Source organism: Nannobrachium achirus (genome assembly GCF_963921795.1).
Source record: "Nannobrachium achirus genome assembly, chromosome: 24".
Lineage (NCBI taxonomy): Eukaryota > Metazoa > Chordata > Actinopteri > Myctophiformes > Myctophidae > Nannobrachium > Nannobrachium achirus.
Window position 1 is genome coordinate 26,129,636 of NC_137831.1, and position 26,800 is coordinate 26,156,435.

Sequence of the window (26,800 nt, forward strand, 5' to 3'; positions counted from 1 at the left end):
AACAACATTTTATTCATTAAAATAAATTGTGTGAGGAAATCCATAAACACTGCAGCTGTTCCATTTCCAATTTTGTGCAGTAACATTTTGAATTGCATTATAAAGTAAACTTTCATAATTATGTGTTTTCCTTCCAGCGCTATAAACCAAACATTATGAACCACTTAACTGTAAACCAGGGCTATGTATTAGTGACTGATTAGTTTTCCACTCGTCGCTGATCCACAAGCACACAACGCGTGGCATTTGCGGCACGTTGCGAGCCAGTAGATCTTCTATTTTCTGCAAAAGTGTTCCCCAAAATAGGCTGGGATATTTTTAAATATGCATGGTAGCCCCTTTAAGTGATTACAAATCATAGCGTCTATTTGTGCTGCTGCTGTTGGCCGGAGGCGGCGAGCGCGTCTCCCAGGACCTCGATGAAGCGGTGGACGTCACTGAAGGAGTTGTACAGAGGAACCGGAGCCACTCGCAGCACGTTGGGCTCTCTCATGTCACACTGTGGAAACAAGAGCACAACAAACATTAGAACCAACCGTATTCTTTGATGGATTGAATATTAGTTTTTGTTTTGTAACCCATTTTCACCCAGTGCCAATTGCCTATGGTAGGCGTAATCCTGGGAACTACCAATAAGCACTTCCTAATATAGAAGATACACGTTCCCAATTGGAGCCACTAGAGGCGACACGGTACACAAATTCAGTACACAAATCCTACAAGTGGGCGGCCTGCGTCTGGCGGAAATTCTCGTGCACATCCTATGATCCTATGCTTACTGGTGCTAGATCCCGCGAGAGTTGCTGGGACAGAGAAAGGTTGATAATAAAGTTGATTTTCTCTTGATTCATTTGACCCTCTGAAAAACAAAAGTTTGGGGAATATTGTGTGACTTGTGACGATCGGGTCCAATATTTAGTTCCGTGACCACAGGGATAAAGAATGGTTCAATACGAGATCCAAGAATCACACACAAATAGGTTTAAGGTTGTTTATTATATAAACCCAAGAGTATGACTCGTTTATGCGTGGCATGCAGCATTTAAGGTCATCACTACACACGCAAGCGTGCAGTGTGCGGCTTAGATGGCCAAGGGCATAAACAACATATTTAGCTTCTGGAGTATGGTCGTTTATGGGCGCGTCGCATGCGTGGTCCGATATTTAGTTTAGTGATAAAGAATGGTTCAGAAGCTGTGTCCACGTTCACTCTCCCATTGGAATGAACAAACTTCAACCTGCTTCTCATCTCCTAAAAAGGCGTCACTTCACACAGATAGAAATGGCATGTCTTGCTATTTCTGTCTTGGGCGCTACTCTCCACGACCGAGTACTTCCCGGTGAACCTAAGCGCAAAGGTGGGGGCCGATGGGCAGGAGGGTTGCGAGCTTATGAGAAACAACTAAAATAAGACCTTAAAACCTGGCGAAAACAGTTGTGAGCATTAGCGCAAGATGACGATAAAGGAAACCATCAAATGGAGAACATTACATTAACTTCTGAAAAGCCTACACGGCCTTAAAACATGGCAAAAACAGTTGCGTGCAATAGCGCAAGATTAGATGAGGATAAAGGAAATCATTAAATGGAAAACATTAAATTAACTTCTGAAAAGGCTTCTAAGCCTACATAAATAGTGAACCGCGATCTTGCCACACGTGAATAACTGTAGTTGTAAACAATAACACAGACAAAATATAAATCCTTGGTCTAGTTGTGGGAAGAAAAGCATATCATCATGGCCCCAAATAACTTTTAAATATCTTGCAATTGGCGACGAGTCTCTTACTAAATCGGCAAGAGTGCCTCTCATTCTCAATACATAAAGGCTAAGCTATATAACCTCTCCATCATCAGCAATAGTCAGTGGTGCGTGTTCCCCACCCTCCCAAGCCCCCGCCGTTACGCTTAGGTTCACCGGGAAATACTCGGTCGCCTACTCTCCCTCTGCCAACCTGGGGAGAGCCCCGGACTGTTTCATGTTTCCTTCTTTTTGTGAGGGTACCTATCCTAGGGGACACGGGGAGAAAATGCGAATACCACACAGAAAGGCACTTTTGTCAACCCCACCTGGGGTATGGGCACTGATGACGCAGAGGGGAAGAACACGCCCCCTGTCATGCTTCATCGAACGGTTTCTGCTCCCTTACAGCAAGCGGTTCAGATGAACTGTAGCCGAAATGGAGTTATTTATTTGTGACGAGCGGACCTGTTGTTATTGAGAGTTAAATAAAAGACCATTATTGGAGAAAATAGGCCGCCACACAGCACGGGAACTTCCGGCGCCCATTGAATTCTATTCATCCTGGCTGCAGAAACATGGATACTGTATATCTCTGCTTCTTTTCCCATGTTGCGTGTTCGGTCAAAACAGCATGTTTTCTATGGACCCAAATGTACACACGGATCATCGCGGTTGTATTTTTTTCTGTGAAAGAAAAGACTTTCGCCGGTCGTGGACGGGAACAACCACGCACACAACATGCACGAGCCACTGAAAATCTGCTAAATACCTGTAAGGCTCCCTAATCGGGAGATAAGCAACCCCCCAAATGGATGAGACACAAAACAAACCAAAGGTTTTATTTATTGTGGTCCATTAAACATTCAACAAACAATTTAGCCAAGACCAATTAGAATTTTGGTGGAGCCATGATTTAAGGTCAGCTTTCTGGATCAGGGCGCACAGCTCACCACATTTCTCTGAACTTTGACCTTTCACTAAGCAGATTCTTCAGTAGGCCATTGCTATGGAAAACCAGTAATGGTAGGACCAATCCATTTAACCTCTTCAACTATCTATCTAAGACGCGTGTATCTTTTCTGCATCTAGCATGAGGCAAGACCCAAATTCAGAGTGAACATTTTTAACTCAAATCTTTGCTTCTGGGGGTCCCTGGAACAAAATATGCTGAGATGGGGGTCCGCGGCGAAATACATATCATTGACAAAGTTTGAGAACCACTGATATACTGTAGCAACATACATTTTTTCAGAAGAATCGGCCTATATCAGCGGTTCTCAAACTTTGTCATGTCAAGGACCCCTAAAATGATTTGTATTTCACCGCGGACCCCCATCTAAAAATATTTTGCTCCAGGGACCCCCAGAAGCAAAGGTTTGAGTAAAAAATTGTCACTCTGAAGTTGGGTCTTGCCTCATGCTAGATGCAGAATAGATACACGCATCTAAGATATATAGCCTATTTCTTTGTTTATTCTATCAAAAGAAAATATATATTTTTATTTTATTTCTGATTTCGGACTGTTTCGCGTTGTATTGTTATATTTGTCTGTCATTTAGTGTTTCAATGAATTGAGTGCAAAGGACCCCAATGGAAACAAGCCATAGTGCTTTCTTGGGTTTAAATCCACTTAGCAGACCTTGTATTGAACTATATTTTCCTATGCTTTATTTTGTATTTATTTATTTACAGGGGTCATCACCATGCTGGCTTGTAGTGGACATTTGTGTCAAAATGTCATTTTTGCCACAGACTTAAAGAAATCAGTGGAAAATAATATTATTACCAGAAACACACATAAAGAGCTAGCCCTGAATGGCCATAACACATCTGTAACTTAGAGAGGGTACAAATGGAACCAACTGGACCCTCACGGGTCCATTTAGTTCCATTTGTACCCTCTTAGAGTTAAGGGGGTCCTTGCATATTAAACATTAGAGAACCACTAGCACTAAGCATAATACGCACTAAGTCATACGTACATATTCTGAAGAAAACCTGGAGACTTGACGTTCAGTAATTGGGTCTCATGATCGAAACAAGAACATTATAAAGGCGTGTAAAAAAGAAAATCTATTATTTGCCACGAACAAGGACGAGTCTTTGCAACAAACACATATGTCCGTGTACGGACATATTGATGTCCCCTTAATAAAGTATTCAATCAATCAATCAGAATCAAAAGATGTATGGCAGTCGATGTACTCACAGCGACTCCTCTCTTCTCCAGCTGGTCGAAGACCTCTCGGATGGGAACGGAGAAGGACAGAGAGAGCTGGCAGCCCCTCTGCTGGGGGTCCGAGGGGGTGATGATGCTCACGGTGGCCTTGTGAGGCTGGGAGGGGTCCGCGCTGTAGTAGCACCCGATCAGGAACTCCAGGTAACCTGTCAGCAGAAGGGACTTCCTCCTCAGGGCAGACATGCTGGTCATCGCAAACACCTGGGGAGCGGAACATATCATAACATGTGAGCTTGTGGATGGGCTATATTTTAAAACAGATTGTTTTTCATTACAAATTTATAATTTTGTAATGGATGAAAGCTATTAGTTGAAGTGTTGCACCCAGGGGTCTTCGGTCCTAAGAGCCAAATCTCTGTGTGATAAGAAGTTTTCTCTCTCTCTCTTTTTTACATTAAAATAGGAATACCACTGATTTTCAACATTAAACTATGCTGTTTTACCACTTTTATCTGATGATATATCCCAGAACAATCAGTACATTTCTTATTTATTTATTTGCTGTGGGATTTTACGCTACACCGCATATTTGTATCGCTTGACTTTTCCTTTTTCTTGATTACATACATTATGTCCTTCATAATGGTTGAGATGTGTTGACAGAGTGTTGTCAATAACGGACTGCCGCAAAGAGGCAAACTGCCGCTAAATCACACTGGTTGTTGGATCATGGAATAATATCAGATTACCATAAGAAAAGCACTCGTCCGGAATATTCCTTTAACTCTAGCATCCCTATTTTGCCTTTTTCTGAGCATTTGCCAAAAAGCATGCATCACGCAACAATGCATGCTTGTAGTTCAGCCCATTTTTCGGCGGAAGAGGTTCCGTGTAGAGGGGGTTGGGGGGGGGAACAGACCAAGTACAGAGCCAAAGGACAAGTTATGTCTGAAAATATACATTATTAACATGAATCCAACACGGAAGGATGGAACGAGTCTACGAAGCTACCTATGAAATCTATGACTACGTTTAATCTGCAACACAGTTTTGTACAACATGTAGTGGAGGAGTCCCTGCTTCATCTCTCTCTCAGCTAAGGGGTCCTCGACCTATAACAGCAGTACCTCTAGGCTGGCCTGCAGTGGACAGACCAGCAGGATGGGTTGGTTGGACAGCCTGTAGCCACTGATGCCTGGCTGGAGATCCATCACTGAGACAGGGAAACATACAGAGCACATGCAGTGGGAACGTATTCAATGCAGTTCAAATATGTGACATATTCATTGTGTGTTTGTGATATGGATTATATGTGTGTGTTTGTGGGTGTGTGCGAGCGCATGCGTGCATGTTTAAGGAAGCATTTCAAGCAGTTTCAATCTCATCTTCATATACTGAAATTGCTCCTCACTAATGCTCATCATAAGACCGCACCATTTCTGTCTTCATGTAATGAACATTTGCGAGGACCAATAATTGTATGAAAATAATGTGATAACTAAAAGTGCCCTTAAAGTGAAATATATCAGTTAACAGTTATGAAAACGACTCAAAATGGTAATCCCTATACCATTGTTATTGGCCAACAATCCTATTGTCGTAATTCATTATTTTTGAATGCATTTTCATTTTCTTCATTGGAACACGGAACAACATCAGTTGGCTATCACCGGTGTAAGTTATAAGTGGATAAATTGATAAACCAGAGTACACAAAGTAGAATATTGTGTCAGTTTTGTGTACAGAAGTGTAGTTACTAATAACAACCACAGGATGGTAGCATGCTATAAAAGGTGTTATAGCCTTCCAGCCAAAGGTAAACTAAATGTACCTCACTTACTTAAAGGGATATTACACTTTCAAAAAACTTTTTGTCATTGTATGGTCTAATCAGGCTTGTATGAACACCCTGAACAGTTTTTAATTTTCTTCATTCAGTATTTAGATATTTGATGTAAAAGTTATCTGGCCCTCCAGGCCCAGGGCCTCTCCCCACACACACTCATTGTAACTTCAAACTCCATTTTAACCATGATAGATTCATTAAAAATACCCATTATTTTTTCTGGTGACTCAAACTACCCTCCTAATACGTGAGCAGGCCGTGTTTTTTCCATAACGTTTTTCATGTATTTTTAATAATTCTTTGTGAAAATGAAAAAAATTAAATACAATAAAAATATATAAAAAAGACATGAAAAACGTTATGGAAAAAACACGGCCTGCTCACGTACTAGGAGGGTATTATGAGTCACCAGAAAAAATAATGGGTATTTTTAATGAATCTATCATGGTTAAAATGGAGTTTGAAGTTACAATGAGTGTGTGTGGGGAGAGGCATGGGCGTGTCGGGCCTGGTAACTTTTACATCAAATATCTAAATACTGAATCAAGCTAATTGAAAACTGTTCAGGGTGTTCATACAAGCCTGATTAGACCATACAATGACAAAAAGTGTTTTTGAAAGTGGAATATCCCTTTGTGCAGCACTCCAGTAAACATACTTCATTACTTTCCACAGCTGCCTACCAGGAAGTTATGTGATTATGTGATTATTCAGTGTAATAATTATGTATTCCTCACCATTATTCATCTTGAAACGAGTTTTAAGATCATGACCCCACCATCCTAAGAGACTGGATGATGACAACAACAGTAGTGTTAATATCTATATACATAGGTGGGACATTACATTACGCCTGTGTATTTCATAGGACACCATATAATAATACTTAAAGCAGTGGTTATCAATGGGGCGTGATTGATTGATAGATAGATAGGAAACAAATGGAACTTTATGTGTCTGTAGCTCTATAAATGGAACCAACTTTGGTTCCATTTATACTACTACTACTCAGGGGCGTCACACCAAATTCTGGGCCCTGGGTACAAGGATTCACTGCGGGCCCCCCATGAATGTTAACTATTGAAAAATAGCAGATATACAAGCTCACATCGCGGCACCGAGTGCCGCGCTGCGAGCTTGTAGATCTGCTATTTTTGAAAAATAGTGAAAATGTGTGCAAGAAACCTATGTTTTCATGTCAGTGGTGCTCAAACCTTTTCATGTCAAGGACCCCCAAGATGATATGTATTTGGCCACGGACCCCCATCACAAAATATTTAGTTCCAGGGACCCCCCAGAAGCAACATTTGAGTTACAAATGTTCGCTTAAAAAGTACATAATTCAAAGATTTTCACACATTTTCACGACTTTTCAAAAATAGCAGATCTACAAGCTCGCAGCGCGGCACTCGGTGCCGCGCTGTGAGCTTGTATATCTGCTATTTTTCTATAGCTAAAGTTACTAGGGCCCCTCCACCTTGGGCCCTAGTAACTCAGTCCCACTTTCATCCCCCTTGTGACACCCCTGCTACTACTACTACTTACTTATTTGAATTAGTTCTCAGTGAATAACAGCTTGTGAGAAAACTACCAAATCCATTTAATGTCAATTTAGGTGAGGCTGACAAAACAATAATAGATTAAATCACAGTCAAAACCACAGAACATGTGCATCAAGTTAAGCTATGAGAAATGATTCAGTAAGAGTTACTAGTAGTAGATTCGTTACTCACGCTGGTTTCACTGTATGTGCGTGTTTCTCGTGAATGAATGCACCCGCTAGGCCTCCCGCACCAGAGTTCACATACTAAAAACGAATGAAACAAATACAACTCAGTAAAACAAGTCGAATAAACTAAATACAATCAAATATAAATGAAGTAATCATGAAATAAGAAATAGTAAAAAATAAAAAATAAACACTTCAGAAAGGCCAGAAATGTTCCGCTTTCTTTTTAAAATACGGTATCTAAACTCTCTGTCACTCCTAGCCATAGTTGTGGTTGTGACACCATGTACTTCCATTTATCAGGACGCAGCAAGTCCCACAAACAGGATGTCACAGTTAAACTGCAACCGTCTCACCCATGACTCGCGTATCTTACGTTCATGCGCTGTGGTTTGTGCAAAGGTATGCACACACACACTGTGTGCTTAACCACTTAAAGTTAAACCCTATATCAGAGTTTGGAAGCACTCGTTTTCAACAACACAACATCCTGCTGCCTCCTGCATTATGTGCAATTTAGAAACAGGTGGTATGCAGGCCCGCTGAGTGATTTGCAACTAGCACTTCCAAACTCCAATGCTCCATGGCGCTGCTCAATGTTTTGCCACTCAGTCTAGATTAGGGGGACGTGGGGACGTGGACGTCCCAGTGGACGTGCATACCCTCTATTAGGGATGATTGGATGTTATGTTGATGACGTATCGTATGGCATTCTTTTCTAAGAACTAGGCCCTGTGGAATCTTGCAGGCGGAAATGGGCGGGCCTAGATCGGGAGTCGCATTATGATCCGAGAAATTCCGGGGGAAATTGTATCGTATACAACCCACAGTTTGCACAAAAAACATTCCTTGGGCAACAAATGGCCCCAGAAAATGATGGTTTAGTGATGAAAAGTGACGAGTCATCACTTTTCATCAGTTTCATCAGTTTTGTGGGCGTTTTCTGGGGCCATTTGTAGCCCAAGGAATGTTTTTTGTGCAAAACAAATGCTTGCAATTGTTTCAGCATCATGACAAACCCCTAGTTAGACCCCTCACATCCTACTTATAATTTCTGGGTATTTTCCTCCTGTATAGAAAGTCGATGGGAGACCGACTCTAGCGGCTGATAACATCAATTAAGCTGGGTCTCAGAAAGGGTTATCATACCAAAATGTAAACTAGAGACATGTAGGAAGTCAAAAATGTAAAAAATGTACGGTCACCTTGGGTGGTACCAATTTGTGAAGATATCAGAATTGGCCCCAGGCCTAATAATGAAGGAGACGATTTAGGATAGCAACACTGACCTTATAAGAGCACCAGCAGGCAAAGTCTACTCCCCAGTCGTGTAGTTTGAGTTCAGCATTTCCCACAGCATGAGCACAGTCAAAGCCTACATAACAACCCTGTGAAGGGGAGGGTAGAGATTGTATTTTTGCTACTTTTGTGTGACACTGTAGCAAAAAAGGGATAAACTAAAGTAGGGGATTATTATTATTTCTTTCTGTTGCATTCCTAAGCAGCGGTTCCCTATTGTGTCTCCATAACATTGTTTTCTCACTCAACAGTAAACAAAACAACATAACGTTTAAGTGTATAGAGGGTATATGCACATTTCTAAAGTGACAAGAAAAAAATAGCAGATCTACATGCTCACAATGCCTCGCCTTGTGAGGCGTTGTGAGCATGTAGATCTGCTATTTTCACAATTTCTTCCTCTAATATTTGACAATTTGGCCAATGTTTAATTTGTCATTTTAGAGGTATTAAAAAGTCCTTTTAGCCTCTTCTTGTCACATTAGAACTGTGTTATAGAAAATGTAATGCCTCAACTCCTAGTGCTAGTCAGGGTGGGGGGTCCCCAGTTAAAATATGATTATTTGGGGGGTTGCAGCCTGAAAAGGTTGAGAACCACTGCAGTAGACTACCTTCCTGTGTCCAGCCTGGGTGATGGCAGCCATGTCAAACAGCTGTCCGGTGTAGTACTGCACCCCACTGAACATCACCACAGCGATGGAATCCCCCTCCCTGTCAATCACCTCCACAATGTCCTCCGTTCGCAAGGTCTCCTCCCCCTGACAACACAGTTATAAAACTAGAATTAACAACCATAATGATAAAACAAAAACCTTCATGGGGACATTAACGTATCTCCGCCAGACCAGGTGTCCATAGTGGTGCATAATGTCATCTATACAGTAACATAGCTATGATGTATGACTCAGTGTTTGGGCATTGTTTCCAACCGCCATTGATTTTCTGAAATTGAAGTATCTCAGAAACAACCAAACATACGTACAGTTGATTGTTTACCATTCATTATGAACACAATCACCGCCAGGTATTCATTAATTCATTAATCCGCCACTGGCAGGCTTTTTCAGTGTTTACCTTATTTTCGCCGGCAACAGGCCACGCACCATGTGGCCAGGATGTAAACAAAAAACACATGGCCAGGCAGACTATTGTTGTTTCTTTCACTCTGAAAATACAATTTGTATCCGCGATCATCCGTTCTGTAGTTACAGTAGGGTCCGATCCGTAGGTGGGAAAAAGCTTGTTTTTGCTATCTACTGCATACTGTAGTACCGTGTTCTATCTGTCTGTCATTCAATGTTATATGAGATACTTTAATGGTTTCCTGTGCAAATAAGCCAAGTGCTTTCTAGGATCTCCTTTTAGTTGACCTTCTACCAGTGAACTGTACCGTCATGAAACTGTACCTTTTCCTATGCAAAATTCTAATAGTCTTCAATCAATCAATCAATCAATCAATCAATGTAATTTCCTGTTGCGTTCTGGGATCTGTAGTCCTGGGATCACTCACGGTTTGTTTTCAGTGAATCACTGCAAACACAGACATGGCGTAGATCTACATCTTTGGCGGTTAATAATAACAAAATGTGATACAAATCTAAAGGGCTACTGTAGTGGTGACAGTCCTACCGGCCTGGGAGAAACCAGCACCATGCTCTCCTTGGGGTCCAAGCCCCTCAATGCGATCTGAGACTCCACGGCATACTGGAGAGGAAGGGGAGGGGAGGGGAGAATAATGCTGATCATTTTCAAATCAATAAAGTTTACAGGCAAAATGCATACTTATCTGACTTGATTTTACATGAAGGACCTTGTAGTACTAAATGCCAGGTTGTTCCTAGTTTAGCCAATACAGGTTGATTTGATGACAGTGTGGCAATAGTTTAACCCATAATGGCACTTTGACCTTTATCTATTTATATTCAATTGTATCCCGGTCAATCTTATTTTTAATGGCTTACTCTGCCCTGTGTAACACACTCTGAATTGCCTTTGTGAATGAAATGTGCTATACACACACATTCATTTTATAGGTGCAATATACAAGATGTCCATCGACAAAGGTCAGCTTTGTGGAAAAAGTGACGTCCTAAGTGTCTGAAAATGTGACTTTGCCCTTCTCTTCTCTATAAAACTAAATGGAATTTTATTCAAAAGACTATGACTAAATCAAAATTTGCTGTCAAAATCAACACCGGCAACCAGATAACACGTTTTACTACAACAGTAAAGCGTGTTCATTTAACACAGAGAGTGTGAAAACCTAAATTAACCAACTGTTGCGCCCTTCTTTGTCCTTTGTACAGGGTTGACTGCAGGCACGGTGGTCTCAAAAACGTAAGTGAAACCGGCTATGTTCACAGAATGCCTATTATGAGGTTACGGTGGTTAACTGATGGCTGCTGGATCACTCACGTGGTCTGAGGGGAAAGCCTTGTCCTCCAGGAGAATCTTGTACCGTTTCTCTGTAGGTTTGTAAAAAGAAAGCTACAAGAGAATTATTTGGCATCCTAGTTAAAGAAGTACTTCTATAATACCCATTACGGACGAACAGTGGTCAATATCACAAAAAATGGTACACTCGTCATCAGTATGTGCAAGGCATGGCCTTCTGCAATTTAAAATTTTACATAGACTACATCTGTCAAAGGAAAAGCTTAAAGCTATACTGTGTAAGTTGCTCAACTAGTGGTCAGTAGCGTCCGCGTCTTTCGGCCGTTTTTCGCCGCGGACCGGGCCTCACACCCCCGCGTCACCCCCGCGTCTGCCTCCACCTCGCCGAGATCTATCTTTAGAGGGGTCCCTGGTTCCTGTGCGTTCAGGCATTCCGGAGAAACGGAGTGTTTCACCCGAGTATAGATAGACACACACAGGCGCCTACAAATATGGCCGCCCTATTGTGATAGCTAGCGACCCCACTTCAAGATGCGCTGTGATTGGCCGGCAGTGTATAACCCTCGCTGTGATTGGCCGGTAGTGTATGATGACGTAATTTTTGCGCGAAAACCGGACCCCGGTCAGGATCATAGAAAACATATAAAGAGAAGGCTTCAGAAGCTGAAAATAACGGAGTGGGTGTGCTAAAACTTTAGCGATTTAAGAGTTAGGACAATTTTAAGATTTGTTTTATAAAAAAAGTTACATGGTATAACTTTAACAGAATGTATCCAAACGTAAACCCAGCCTGCGACAGATGTGGTCAAGCTCCAGCAACGTTGGCTCATATGTTCTGGCACTGTACAAAATTAACACCATATTGGCAAAATATATTCAAATCACTATCAGACATACTTGAGAAGCCTTTTGACCCGGATCCACTAACGGCTATTTTGGGGGTTAAAGGGCCCAATGTTAAACTGACTAGTGCACAATATAACATGGTGTCGTTTGTGACTATATTGGCTCGCAGGCTGATACTGTTAAATTGGAAACAAGTGTATGTACCGACACATACTGCTCTTATGAAAGATGTTATGCATTATCTGCAATTAGAAAAAATAAAGTTCGAATTGAGAGGGAGTGAAGACAAATTCTATAAGATTTGGCAACCTTTCATCAGCCACTTTAATAAAAGTAAGCTGACCCCCCCAACATAATAATCATTGAAAATAATAATAATCAAAATCTATGTGGAAGGGATGGAGAAGAATGAGAAAGACAAAAAGGACTAGAGTATTTCCATTTTTTTTATTGTTTTATTATTCCATATCCCTTTGTTTCATTTTATAAGTGAAATACATCCGTGGCCTAAGACCACTATCGCCTAAGACCACTATCGATTAAAGAAACAGAGGGAATAACAGAAAGGGCACGATCCGTGCTGGAGGACTGAGAGCAAGATTGTCTTATTTACTGTTCTGTTTTTTGTTTTGTCGTTTGCTATGTTGTTTGTCACTGTTTGTTTGTTTCTGTTTTTCTTTCATGTTATATTTGTACAGTACTTATATTATTATTTAATACTAGAAGCTGGGCCGCCCGAAGCGACCTGGCCAACTCGGGAACGATGTAAATAGGGAATGAATGCCCCGCCCTTTAATGCAAACCCCATTATACCTGTTGTCATAGGACCCGTCTTGACCATCTGTTTGCCTGTGTCCATTTATGCCCATATATGGAGATATCTGTATCTGTCTGTCTGTCGGCGTCCATTTTATGTCCATATATGGAGATCACTGCAGATATAATCCTGGGTCCATTTTATGCCCATATATGGCCATATATGGAGATATCTGTCTATTTGCATCCATTTTATGCCCATATATGGAGATCTCTGTATCTGTCTGTCTGTGTCCCTTTATGCCCGTATATGGAGATCTTTGTGATTCTGCGTCCATTTTATGCCCATATATGCCATATATGGAGATATCTTTTTATCTGCGTCCATTTTATGCCCATATATGAGATCTCTGTCGCTTTTTGTTTGTTTCTTCTTTAAGCATATGGAGATATCTGTTTATATGCGTCCATTTTATGCCCATATATGAGATCTCTGTCGCTTTTTGTTTGTTTCTTCTTTAAGCAGAATACGCAGCCTGCTTAAATCTGCATCATTCAAGTCATCCTCCCAGTCCCACGCTTTGTTGCTTGTCTTATGTTTGTCTTGTCTCTTTTATTTTCTTTATCTTTTTTGGAGCGGACCCCATTAATGCAAACCCCAATATACCTGTTGTCATAGGACACGTTTTGACCATCTATCTGTTTGCATTTGTCCCCACCCTTTAATGCAAACCCCAATATACCTGTTGTCAAAGGACCCGTTTTGACCATCTGTTTGCCTTTGTCCCCTTATGCCCATATATGGAGATCTCTGCACACACAGTACCGGTTGCGGAAAACTCTGATGTCAGACATCAGCTCCGCATACAGGCATTCATTTTATGCCCATATCTGGAGAACGCGCGTGCCGGTGGGAAGAAGGGTTCTCGAGATACGCGGATTACATACATACATACACATTCACAGAGATTTTTTGTTGACTCATGTGGAGTACGTGATGTCAGAGCCTTTTATGAAGTGATGTCACAATGAGTCAGCGCTTGCGCCGGTTTCCTCCGAAACACCTGATGTCAACAATCAGCTCCGCATATGGTGATTCCGAACGTTTCGCGCCGGCGTACGTGATCTGCATCATTCAAGTCATCCTCCCAGTCCCACGCTTTGTTGCTTGTCTTATGTTTGTCTTGTCTCTTTTATTTTCTTTATCTTTTTTGGAGCGGACCCCATTAATGCAAACCCCAATATACCTGTTGTCATAGGACACGTTTTGACCATCTATCTGTTTGCCTTTGTCCCCACCCTTTAATGCAAACCCCAATATACCTGTTGTCATAGGACCCGTTTTGACCGTCTGTTTGCCTTTGTCCCCTTATGCCCATATATGGAGATCTCTGCACACACAGTACCGGTTGCGGAAAACTCTGATGTCAGACATCAGCTCCGCATACGGGCATTCATTTTATGCCCATATCTGGAGAACGCGCGTGCCGGTGGGAAGAAGGGTTCTCGAGATACGCGGATTACATACATACATACACATTCACAGAGATTTTTTGTTGACTCATGTGGAGTACGTGATGTCAGAGCCTTTTAGGACCCGTTTTGACCATCTGTTTGCCTTTGTCCCCTTATGCCCATATATGGAGATCTCTGCACACACAGTACCGGTTGCGGAAAACTCTGATGTCAGACATCAGCTCCGCATACGGGCATTCATTTTATGCCCATATCTGGAGAACGCGCGTGCCGGTGGGAAGAAGGGTTCTCGAGATACGCGGATTACATACATACATACACATTCACAGAGATTTTTTGTTGACTCATGTGGAGTACGTGATGTCAGAGCCTTTTATGAAGTGATGTCACAATGAGTCAGCGCTTGCGCCGGTTTCCTCCGAAACACCTGATGTCAACAATCAGCTCCGCATATGGTGATTCTGAACGTTTCGCGCCGGCGTACGTGATGTCAGAGCCTTTTATGAAGTGATGTCACAATGAGTCAGCGCTTGCGCCGATTTCCTCCGGAACAGCCTGATGTCAACAATCAGCTCTGCATAAGGAGATTCCGAACGTTTTGCGCCGGTTTCGGAAAACCGTGCGTCGGGTCGGGTCGAGGCTCGGCACTGCACTCCGCGCCGCGTCGGGGAACGCGCGTGCCGAATCTGAAGCCGGTGGGACGAACGGTTCTCGAGATACGCGGGTTACATACACGCAGAGATACATACACGCAGAGATTTGTCGCATTTATAGATAGATTACTACTTATATTACTCATTGTACCATATCGCTGCCTTTTTTATATTCTGTTGTTTATAACTGTGAAATTATTCCTTGGTATGCCCAAAACTCAAATAAAAATAGTATAAAAAAAAAAAGAAGTACTTCTATTTAAAATATATATTTTTTCTCCTATCAATTACTCAAGAAATAAAACATGAAAAGCCAAGCAATATTGTAATTATATCAAGCACGAGAGCCTTAAGGTTTATAGTTGGGGTTCAACCAAAAATGTATACAGTACATATTGACTACAGGGAAATAACATTCACTGACTCTACTGCCAAAGGTGGTTTGATTTGATAACATCTTACTAGTAAGAGGTGCAGATTAACTGTCAAACCATTCATCAATGCCACCTCCTCAGCTTTAGCCCCTGTAATGGAGACAGACAGACAGACAGACATAGACAAATTCAGTTATTTTCTTTCATGTCATTCATGAAACATTCTTAGTTTTAATTCTTTTAGCTGTTTGTCTTTCTGCAACACTCATCATGCTCAAAGTGCTCTGTGCTCAAAGTGAGAAGAGCCATCATGACAGCACTCTCTCTCAAAATTCCACAACTGCTTGTAACTGTTCTACAACTGCAACTATAAATACTGCAGCCGTATGCATAGGCCTCACAATTATTGTAAGATAAAAAGATAGTAGATTTATTTTATATTATTTGTAATTTTAAGTTATGTTACATCTGCCCTGTGCAATTTCTGCTTACCAAGCACTATTCCAGTGTTCAAACACAATGAAACTGTTGATCGCAATTATTTGAATGGCAACAAATTATAAAGTAAAATGTCATGATTGTGACAGCCTTGTGTACGTACTGTATGCCTGTGTTGAAATGCAGTGAAATGCAGAGAATTCTTCTGTTGCACTTTGGACTCTACAAAATACACCGGGATGCAAGAGTTCAACGACCTGATGAAGCAGCCTAAACCAAAACATCTATAAAAGTATGTATATCTGTGTCACTGTCCTTCACATGTCCTGAGAACCACTCATCCAATCCACTTAACACTTGGTGGGTGGACTGTTGAGAGGACACGGAAGAGCAGTGTCGATTGTCAAGTCTATCAGACGAGCGGTTCTCCAGTACAGCACATCGGCCATACCCCAAACTGGCAAGGCACTAGTAACGGTTAAAGGCCAGATCCCAGTACAACAGTAGAAGAATGTGGTTGTACTGGCCAGCTCTCAGTGACCGGTAGAAGACTGTGGTTGTGCTGGTCAGCTCCCACATGTGAATGTGTGTGTGATTGTGAAACAGGGCTGAAAGATGTTCAGAAAACCTACTCTAGCCTCGCGTAGCCAGGCTTACTCATCTGCGAAGAGAAAAGCCTGGTGACAATATCAGGCAGAGACTGTTCAACTTCCGCCGCGAGAATTTCACCGGCAGACTACAATGCATGACGTAACTTCCGTTAAACACAGCACTTCCACCACTTCCGCTAGAACCATCCGGAAGTCATATTGTGGCCAGGGTGAACCTACTCTGGATAGATAAAAAATATAAAAAAGTATAAATGATGCGAAGGAGTGTAATGACGAAGCGAGTTCGGGGGAGTGTTCTGGAGGTTGCGTGCGCTCACGTGGTCGGGACCTGCGCGTCCCGCCCCTATACAATATATAGGTAGACCTGCCTGTAGGTAAGGTATTGTTGCGCAAGCTACTGCTGCTGCTACGCATGGCTGTCTCGAGGGGCTACTGGTTGTTTGTGCTGCTGACTTCTGCTTGGATCATGTCTTTCGCGTCTTTAGCCGCTGTCTACGCTAGGATCAAGGGATTCAAGGCAAGGTTGTATGGGAAAAACTTTGGGATTGTGGATTTGGGTAGACACTGCTGTGTTCTAGTACTGCTTCAACAAGTGTGTGGGTCTCGCTAATGTTGCTAATTCCCAGCTGATTTCTGCAGTGCAGTGCTGCTGATCCTTGCGGCAGTTGTTGTCGTGGCTAGGCTAATTTAGTGTGTTTGTGCTGTTGTTGCTTAGCTAACTTAATTGTGCCTTTGTAGGCCATTGCTCTTCTTGTTTCGGCTGCTCACTATTGCTAAAGCGCATTTTTAGCTGCTGTGATCAAGGCAAGGCTTATGGCATAACTGTTGGGTTTGTTGTTTGTAGTAAACACGGCTGAGGTCTACTTCTAACTACTGTTTCATCAAGGTAATGTTGCCCATTCCAGCGATTTTTGCATACTACAGATCAAGATGGAAGTAGTTGTGGCTACTGGCTAATGCTAAAATAACTTCATTGTGCTTGGCTTGCTTGCGACCGTTCGCTATAAAGGTAAACTCAGTTGGTTGTGCTTATCGGGAACAGTGGTGTGTCGTCGACGGAGCTAGCCGTATCTGCTACTGTTGAGCAGCGTTCCTTTCTTCAGTCAGCCAAGGGCTAGCTTTGCTTGTTGTTAGCCGGCTAGCTTCTAACTTCTGTAAGGATAGCTGTTAGCTGGTAAAACAGCTTGCTAGCCATGTTCTAGGCACAAGTATGGCCCCGTGTGAAAACGTTGCCTCTATTAACAGTAATGTCTCATGTCAGGAGGAATAAATTAATATATAGGTTGCGCGTGTCAGTAAGCGGCATATTATAACTATGAATCTACCTAGCAGAGCTTTACGTCTTCACGGAGGAGGTTTACGGTAGCACATACTAAGCGCTGCGTGTGGGAAATGTAGTTCTCTATCATGCCAAGCCTCGGCGTTGTGCTAGAAGTAATAGTCGTATGAACTACACGTCGGGCCAGGAGGAAAGCTTTCGATTCAGGCTTCGTCGCAGCGTGCTTAATCTAGTTAGTATCTGGGGCCTATATTGCTTCTGCCTCTCCTTGGGTTATGTGTATGTTTTGCACTGTCTGGCCCTCGCGGGATGAATGATTAAAACATTAATCGCCGCTCGCTATTATAACTCTATGGCCGCTCGTTTGAGAAGCTATAAAGGATGTCTGTCTGCGGGGGCTCCTGGGAGGAGGAACCCGCTAGCTCATAGGTGCCATAGTTTACGTGCGATCAATGTTTTGCTTCCGCTAACGCAAGTCGTGCCTGTCTGACCTGACGTCACCAGTTGAGTCGCTAGTGCATGCAGGGAAACGTAGTCTACTCTAAAGCTAACCATTCTCTTCAGTTTTCAGCATCCATCAGCTGCAGCTCATCAGCTTTTTTTCTTCGCATCGCAGGCTATTAGTTAAAGTTGATAAGTTCTAAGTTGTCAGTTGTGCTGCTATATTAAATGCTAAATAAATACGCCAATTGTTGCTGCTGCCGCAGTCGGATACCGTCATGTCTCCGTGGTTTCGGCGGAGGCTAGCTCTACTCAAGCTGCTAATGCTGCTGTTATGGCTGCTAATAATTACAACTGACGCTTCTGCTTGTAGGATGCTGACATCATGTTATCTGTGCAGTTCATGCTCAGTGCCACGTGTCTGATACTAACATTATTTGTATCATTGCAGCTCCTGGCTAAAGCACTTCTGGTCCGCTGCAATCGTTACTGCTTCATGTTAAAGCTGCTACCAGTGTATCAGAAGTAAAAGTGATTTAATTTAATTGTCGTTTCAAACTAAGGTTATAGTATTGGGTCACATAGCACACTTTATGTTTTCTTACAGCTCATGCTAAAGCTAATACATGTTGGTTGCTAACATCTGTTTATTATTTCAGCTCAAGGCCGGAGCGGCTGCAGGCCCACGGCTTCGGCATCAGGTTATCATGGCAGCTTTATGCTAAAGCGGCTACATGTTCCACTAATCATGTTTTACTTTATAGCTTCTTGCTGCGGCTGCTACATGTCTGCTGCTAACATTTCTATATTTTCAGCTCGTGCTGGAGTGGCTGCATAGCTGCTACTGCAGCAGCTAACATAAGCTTTATCACTGCAGATCCATGCCGGAGCTGTGGCAGGCCCGCTACTACAGCAGCATTTTGATCATTGCAGCTTCTGGCTAATCTCCTACAGCTTCTGGCTAAGCTCCTACAGGTTCCGCTAACAGTGCGTTTTTCTTCATAGCTTCTTGCTTCGGCTGCCACATGCCTGCTAACAGGTTTTCAGATTCGGGCTGGAGCTGATGCATGGCTGTCGCTACAGCATGTTTGCCATTGCAGCGTCGTGCTGCAGCGGCTGCGTTGTCTATTAACATGTTATCTTTATAGCTTCGTCCACGGCTGTAGAATACCATGAGGCCAGTCAGGAGTCGATTAGCACTGCAGAGGGCTTTGCTTCTACAGCATCGGCCAACCCAAGCAAGGCGGCCGTCACGCCTGCCAGCCCACCCGCCGCCTGCCTGCTGCCCGCTAGCCCGCCGCCTGCCTGCTGCCCGCGAGCCCACCCGCCAGCCCGCTGCCCGTGAGCCCACCCGCCTGCCCGCCGTGTCGTGCTAGAAGCTCATGGGGCGCAGGCTCGTCTTCCGGAGGCGCAACACGCCGACGCCGCCATCATGCCGCAAAGGAACCTGGGAACTGCAGTTCCAGCACCAGTGGCGGGAACTCCATTCCTCTCACCAGCAACAGCTATCCTAGAAGCACTGCGGAGCCAGACTCTAGCAGGTAAATAGCAGCGCATTTGCTTGTTCGGTGCTGTTGGGGTTTCAGTCGCTTTAAGCTTGGAAACAATAGGTAGCCTTAGTAAATAGCAGCACATTAGCTTGGTTGGTATATTGGCTTGGCCGCTCTTGCATTGCTTGACTTAAAAGTCAAGATGTGGTTTGTTGAGTTTCTTATATTACGCATCAGCAGACTCTGGAGCAGAACTAATTCACTTTTCCGTCCTTTATTTCCATGCTGAAACATCCGCCTGATGTCTGCCCCCGGCACCCATGACACGAGCCTGGTACGGCATAAAACCGAGAGAGCTGCGGCCTGCCCAACCAGCTGCCCACCTGCACGCCGCCCCCCACCCGGCTACCCGTCCACCCGCATAGCTCTCTCGCTGGACCGGGGCAGTGACAACAGCAGCGCTCCGGGTGCTGTCATCAACCAGGAATCCTCTAGCCGCCGGGCATCGGCAGCTATGTCCGTTACGTCAGACTCGGCAATCTGAAATCCGGCACGCCCAGCTACCAATGAGCATCAAGCCATGCAACTCGGGACTGAGCGGCTGTGCTACTAGCTCAGGTTTCATAAGGTTACATTATGCCGTTCTGCTTCGGCGTGTACCCGATATGTTTGTGTGTTTATTTGCCGCTGCGCTTCACATGCCTAATATGCAAAGCAAGTTGTTTGCTGGGGTGTCTTTTTAGGTTAATGGCTGCCTCTCTGCTGCGCTTCACATGCATTTTAATATGCAAGCCAAGGTGTCTTTTAGGTTAGATGGGTAAGTTTAACAGTATAAACCAGTGTTATACGCAGTTGCTCCTGCTCAGTATAGCATCGCTAAAATGACACCTACCTTCATTGTTGGTTGGCTGTTGCTAATATTAATACACTTCAGTACTACTGTGTATTTCTATCGCGTTTGCCCATTCTAGTATAGCATAGCGCTCGAGTTCTAGTGTTGATCGGCGTATCTACACTTTAGTTGCCTCCTGCCCACCGCAGTAATCGCTAAATTGCAGCAGTGCTACCTTCTTCGCCGTTGGTTGGCCTTTGGCAAGCTGCTAATATTAATAAATGTCAGTACTACAGCGTATTTCATTTGCTGTCCATTCTAGTATACGTTTTTATGAATAGTTGCATTGCTCTGCCGCACTCCATTTTCTCTGCAAAGCAAGGTGGTTGCTGGGGTGTCCCTTTAGGTAGGATGTTCTGAGCTGTCCCGCCGCCGTTACTTTAATAACTGAGCTTGGCCTTTCCAGAGTATTGTGTTAGGTAGTTATATAGTTCAGTGCCTCCTGCTCACAGTAAGCGCTAAAAGTACAGCTGCGCCACCTTCCTCACCGTTGGTTGGTCTTTGCACGCTGTTAGTATTCATTAATTCCAGTATTACTGCATATTCATCTGGTATCGCTCTAGAGTATTAAGGTTAGGCAGTTGGTGTAGTTATGCTCAGCACTAGTCGCCTATTTACAGCAGAGCAACCTTCACCGTTGGTTGGCATTGGCAGTGGATTCTTAGCTTTTGCTTGTGTTGGGGGTTGTTGTTTTGGGGGGTCTCGGGTAATTGCCTGCAGAGATATGTTAAGCCCACGACGTACACAGCCATACATGTACTTCGCCGTACATGGTACACGTGTGATCGTGGGCCTGCAGGAAATGACCCGAATACAGAATCCATCGCCAAGTTATGCTCCTGCCTAAGTTGCCATAGATGCTGTTCTTATTCCTAGGCTGTTGGTATGCTGCGGCCTTAGTATAGTATCACAGTATACATGTCATGCATTTGTCGCTCTCCTGCTGCCGTTAGTATGCCTAGTGTATGCTGCTGCCTTTATGTATCGTGCTGCTGCCTTCATATCTTGCTGATGTTTATATGCTATGTTGCTGCTGCCATTCTTGTCAATAAAGTATAATCTAACCTAAAGAACGCTCCCCTGAAATGATGCGAAGGAGTGTAATGACGAAGCGAGTTCGGGGGAGTGTTCTGGAGGTTGCGTGCGCTCACGTGGTCGGGACCTGCGCGTCCCGCCCCTATACAATATATAGGTAGACCTGCCTGTAGGTAAGGTATTGTTGCGCAAGCTACTGCCCCGCCACCACCCCAGCTCCACCGTAGGTTCTGTGTTAGACCCCGCGGGGGGTCTCGGGTAATTGCCTGCAGAGATATGTTAAGCCCACGACGTACACAGCCATACATGTACTTCGCCGTACATGGTACACGTGTGATCGTGGGCCTGCAGGAAATGACCCGAATACAGAATCCATCGCCAAGTTATGCTCCTGCCTAAGTTGCCATAGATGCTGTTCTTATTCCTAGGCTGTTGGTATGCTGCGGCCTTAGTATAGTATCACAGTATACATGTCATGCATTTGTCGCTCTCCTGCTGCCGTTAGTATGCCTAGTGTATGCTGCTGACTTTATGTATCGTGCTGCTGCCTTCATATCTTGCTGATGTTTATATGCTATGTTGCTGCTGCCATTCTTGTCAATAAAGTATAATCTAACCTAAAGAACGCTCCCCTGAACTGGTTTTATGTTAAGATTTAGCAGACAGTACAGGAAAACGGTAACACTAGTAATAGTGACAATGCTTGTAACTTGAAAGGATCACGGGACCTGAAACCCAACAACGGCTATAACAAGCTGGGTGGTCGTTTTCCCACAACAACGAGCTATAAAGGCACAAATCTATCCCATTTGTCAAGACTTATTGGTTGTTGGTTGTACTGGTCAGCTCCCAGTGACCAGCAAGAGAAGACTGTGGTTTTACTGGGCAGCTCCTGGTGTGTATAGTTTCATAGTCATAGCATATTCTACGTAGGGCAGAACTGGAAAACAACATCTGTAGTACTCAGACATTCTTTCCAGGTTGCTCCAAACCATCTTCACATGAGCTTAACTTTTATTACATTGTAAACAATACATTACATTGTAAAACATGTATAAAGATTGATGCAATCATAGCCTTCACCCATATCACCCAGATTAAGGTGAGGTAAGGTTACAGATTAAATTCCAGTTTGTCCATCCTACTCCTGGCGTTCATCACCCCGCACTGACAGGCGCCGCCTCGGCAGGTGTAGGTGTACGTGCAAAGACAAAGATAACCCTCCCCAGACACAACCAATTATGTTCGTATAGATCAGTTTCTCAACCAGTGGTTCTTGAGCGGGTTCCAGGTGGTTCCCAGCTAAATGATGTAGAGTTGGTAACCAAATGGGCCCTTATAGATCTTATATATCTCCCATACGGGTCCATTTGGATGTTAAGTGTGACCCCCCAGAATATGCGCTGGTGGACAGTTATTTAACCCAGCACCACCCGAGTGCCACTGGTTCACAATTACATTGTAAACTGAGTGTAATTTGTGTATAAAGGTTGATACTATCATAAACATGCCCGGATCTCTTGTAGACGAATGGTTACTGATTAAATTCATATGGATCCAAGTGGCCTTGAGCTTGACTACAGAGTCCATTTGTAATTTAAAGATGATCTTCTCCAGAGCGACTTGAAAGTACAAGATCAGAGTTAATGGCAAGAGCTCTCAACAGAAATGGTCACAAAATAAATAAAAAAAACGATTTAAGTTCCTAGGATGCCAAAAACTGCTAAAAGTAGCACCGCTTGACCATTTTTTCAGTTTACCAACTCCAAATCCAAAGCACTTTACAATGTGCATGACATTCACTCACACACCTGCAGCAGAGGAAACCAAGCCAGGCACAAACCTACTCATCTGGGGCAGTTAGGGGTTCAGTCAGTGCCTTGCTCAAGGACACTTCCAAACTAACAGGGGGAGATGGGGATTGAACCGGGAACCTTCTGACTCCCAAGGGGGCACTCTACCTCCTGAGTCACTGAAAAGGTAATTGTATGACGAATAGAGAAAATTGCCAAATTACAAGCTCACAAAGTGTCATGGGGGAAACATTTTGGAGAAAAACAAAATAATAAAATCTATTAAATGTTTTGAAACATGCCCCAGTTCCTTCCCCAGTATAACGTCTGGCCTTCGGCCTATTGGCAGCTTGAAAAGTGGGCGGGAGTACTTGCCTTGACAGACAGACTCCTCTAACCAATCAGCGTAGCAAAACATCTCTCAGCCAGTCGGAAGAACGGCAAACAAACACGTCTTTTCGGCCTCTAGCGCATCCCCCGTGGTCCTTTTTAATTGTTGTAATTGATTCCAACTCTGAAATAACTGCACTTATTGCTTGTTTTATGGTTAGAGCGTTAACTGTTACACTTGTTGCATCGCAAGGGCAGCCATTGTTGTTTTGAAAATGCTGCAGCATGCACTACGTCACCGTCTACACATGGACCAATCAGGGAAAGATTTTCACTTGTTGTCATGACAGGAAGACTACGTTTGTTGTGCCCCGATCAGAAAATAATCAGGATACTCGCTGCCTATGCCGGGAAGGCCAGACGTTATACTGTGGAAGGAATGAGTGAGTGAACACAGTATGACGTCGGGCCCCGCCAGGCTACAGAATTGGTACTGTATGTCAGGTTCAGGTATAGAGCAGTTGCTATAACAACCAACATGGACACAGACTCACATCCGACCAGAACCTCTCAGCTTTCCTGTCTGTATCAATGCATAAAAACATGTAAAGATGAGTGGACTGTGTTTTTAGGAAGAAAAATAAAAGCTTGTTCTCACCCACAACGTTGGCCATGAGTGCCTCTATGTTGTTCTCAGCCCAGGCCCACGGCCGAGAGCCCTGAACGTGACCATGAACACCTCTGGAAATGTGACAACAATATTAGCATGAACAAACACCGCAGGAAATAATATGACATACAACAAGACCAATGAACACCGGTGGAAATATGGCAACAATATGATCAGAAACAAGAATCAACATCATAGACCATGGGCCACATCTTCGAATGCCCAGATATGGACATACTAGTGTCCGTCTCATGTGGTCTATGACGTCAAACATCTATGATGTCAGCCATCTCCATATTTGGGAAAAGTTTATTGTTTTGCATTTTCCCATTCAAGTAAATGGAAAAAATGTATTCATAAATAAATTAATATAAATTAAACTATATATAACGTATAATGCGTGCCACCAAAACTGCAGGAGTTTTAAGTACTATGGTCACAAATTATCAACGTACATTTTAGCCCAATTCTCCAGCTCTTCGTCCAGGTATCTCTTGGCCTTTTTGGGCTGAAGTCCCAGCGAGTTTCCCACAAAATAGATGCATTCTTTAGTGCCGTTGACAAGCGAGAGATCAGCTGTACAGACAAGAGACAGTACAATGGGTTAGTAAACTATGCTGGGTATGTAAACTATGTTGACTCATACAACATTTAGATAGATAGATATCTTTAGCATTTATTTCTACAACGTTATATGTTAACATGTCCCTAAATAGATTTTCACACACACAACCCGGCAAAATGGATATACTAATAGACAACTCAACCTCTTTAATGTGAATGACCACCAACTTGACATGCACATGCTAATTCATTCATTCATTTAATCTCTGGGACCTCAATCTAAGAAAAGGTGTGTTGATAAACATGATTTGGTCCAACATTTAGTCCAGAGTTCCTATACTGTCTAGTGTCTACATACTGTAGAGATAACAGTCAACTCAACAGCCATTATTTACATCCCTTTTTATATACTCGCAGGGAAAAAAGCACAAGTAAAGTACAGTTCAATACAAGGTCTGCTAAAAGGATTTAAATCCAAGAAAGGCTTGTTTCAATTGGGGTCCTTTGCACTCAATTATTACATTAAAGTGCATAACTCTCAGAGTTATTGGTCCTTGAGGGGGACAACAAGTCTTGGGTCTGAGAGGCTAAATCTCATCAAACGGTGGTCTGTGGCTCAAATGCCACATAAATAACGGACCATGACGTGAAAAGGGTTGAAAGCACTTGGTTTACATACTGTATGACTCATGTGTAATATGTTAACTCACACGGAGGCAGGTCTGCGACTTTGGGCACCAGGAATTCCTCCCTCAGGTGTCTGAGCTGGTCCTGCTGGTCCAGGTAGTGGGCCACCTCCACCGCGGTGGTCCTGACGCCCAGGCGAGCCGCCACCTGCTCCAAGGTCTCTCTGGGAGACCCAGCCGTGGAACCCAGCACAGAACTCATCCTCTGGACCTTGGACTGAACTGGCACACAGCAATAGTTATAATAATGTCCTACTGTTTGGAAAGAAAGCCTCAATGTATGAATTGTAGACTGACAAAGTGTCAATGTTATGTTTTTTAAAACGGTACAAACTTGAGGTATGTGCAATCTTGTCAATGAACGGACTGCACCAATTGCCTTACGGGGTGGGTAATGCCCTTTAACCCTGGGTGATCTATGTAAATATATTCTCTAGCTAATCATTGAGAGAGAGAGAGAGAGAGAGAGAGAGAGAGAGAGAGAGAGAGAGAGAGAGAGAGAGAGAGGCCTACCAGTGGTGGAAAAAGTACTCACATTCTTAGTAAGTAAAAGTATCAATACTGCAATATAGAAATACTTTGTTAAGAGTCTGGAATCAACATTTACTTGAGTAAAAGTACAAAAGTATTGGTATCAAAATGTACTTCTAAAGTACCAAAAGTAAAAGTACTCATTGTGCAGAATGTCCCATTTCACGTGTTCAAAATGTATAAAAAGCCGATCTACAATTCAAATGGACAAAATGTATATTAATGTCCATCCCTGCGTAATTGCGTTATAAAGTCCTGTCTCTATGATCAGTCGTTAAAGTCCTGTTGTCTTGTCTCTATAGTCTCATTATGATCAACTTCTGTGTATCGTCGTATCAAACATTACAAATAATTTCTAAATAATAACATGCATTTCTCACCTGCACATCATGATTAGCCTATCTTGCGGTTGTCATGTTGTATTTTCTGTTGGTGTTTACATTCTGTTGGAACCATTAAGTGCAGTTGTCACGTGGTTGTTGAACGCATGGAACGCCAGACAGCTGACATGTGTATGTGACCGTATCCGTCCTGCTCTCAGAGTTCCTCTAGATGGCGGTAAAGTGTCGCAATTCAATGACTGAGCCTCTTCCAGCAGACAGTGGTTTTCAACCTAGCAGGGGTCGGCTACTTGACCTTTGATTTTTTTTTTTTTTTTTTTTTTTTTTTTAGTTTTTTTGAGGGCACAAAAGACAAGACAATTGAATGAAACAATGATTAAAACTATATTTCAATGTCAAATAT

General features: G+C 43.2%; 1 protein-coding gene across 3 annotated transcripts; it reads right to left on the reverse strand.

The window, feature by feature from the left end:
* kynu (kynureninase) lies at positions 1-26,519 on the reverse strand. 3 transcript variants are annotated; one of them, XM_080720793.1, is made up of 14 exons: positions 26,437-26,519; positions 25,550-25,742; positions 24,731-24,851; positions 24,264-24,346; positions 15,385-15,446; positions 11,213-11,284; positions 10,427-10,501; positions 9,409-9,555; positions 8,788-8,886; positions 7,503-7,576; positions 6,507-6,559; positions 5,051-5,136; positions 3,954-4,184; positions 1-499 (listed from the first exon to the last, which is right to left on the reverse strand). In XM_080720793.1, exons 2-14 carry the CDS (start codon positions 25,725-25,727, stop codon positions 365-367), a joined length of 1,416 nt encoding a protein of 471 aa, XP_080576919.1. In that variant the 5' UTR covers positions 25,728-25,742; positions 26,437-26,519; the 3' UTR covers positions 1-364. The 3 variants fall into 3 exon arrangements, with proteins under 3 accessions (XP_080576919.1, XP_080576917.1, XP_080576918.1); XM_080720791.1 differs by lacking the exon at positions 26,437-26,519 and adding an exon at positions 25,860-25,919 and having other exon boundaries at positions 25,550-25,747; XM_080720792.1 differs by lacking the exon at positions 26,437-26,519 and adding an exon at positions 25,860-25,904.
* Between the last annotated feature and the right edge of the window lie 281 nt (positions 26,520-26,800).

What these genes read in the sequence shown, in the direction of transcription:
- kynu (XM_080720793.1), bottom strand. Translation starts at nt 25,727, where the DNA reads ATGAGTTCTGTGCTGGGTTCCACGGCTGGGTCTCCCAGAGAGACCTTG. An exon ending in TCGTTTCAAGATGAATAATG is followed by an intron (nt 5,137 to 6,506) that starts GTGAGGAATACA and finishes TCCCTGTCTCAG; the next exon opens with TGATGGATCTCCAGCCAGGC. An exon ending in CACTGCAGGCCAGCCTAGAG is followed by an intron (nt 4,185 to 5,050) that starts GTACTGCTGTTA and finishes TCCGCTCCCCAG; the next exon opens with GTGTTTGCGATGACCAGCAT.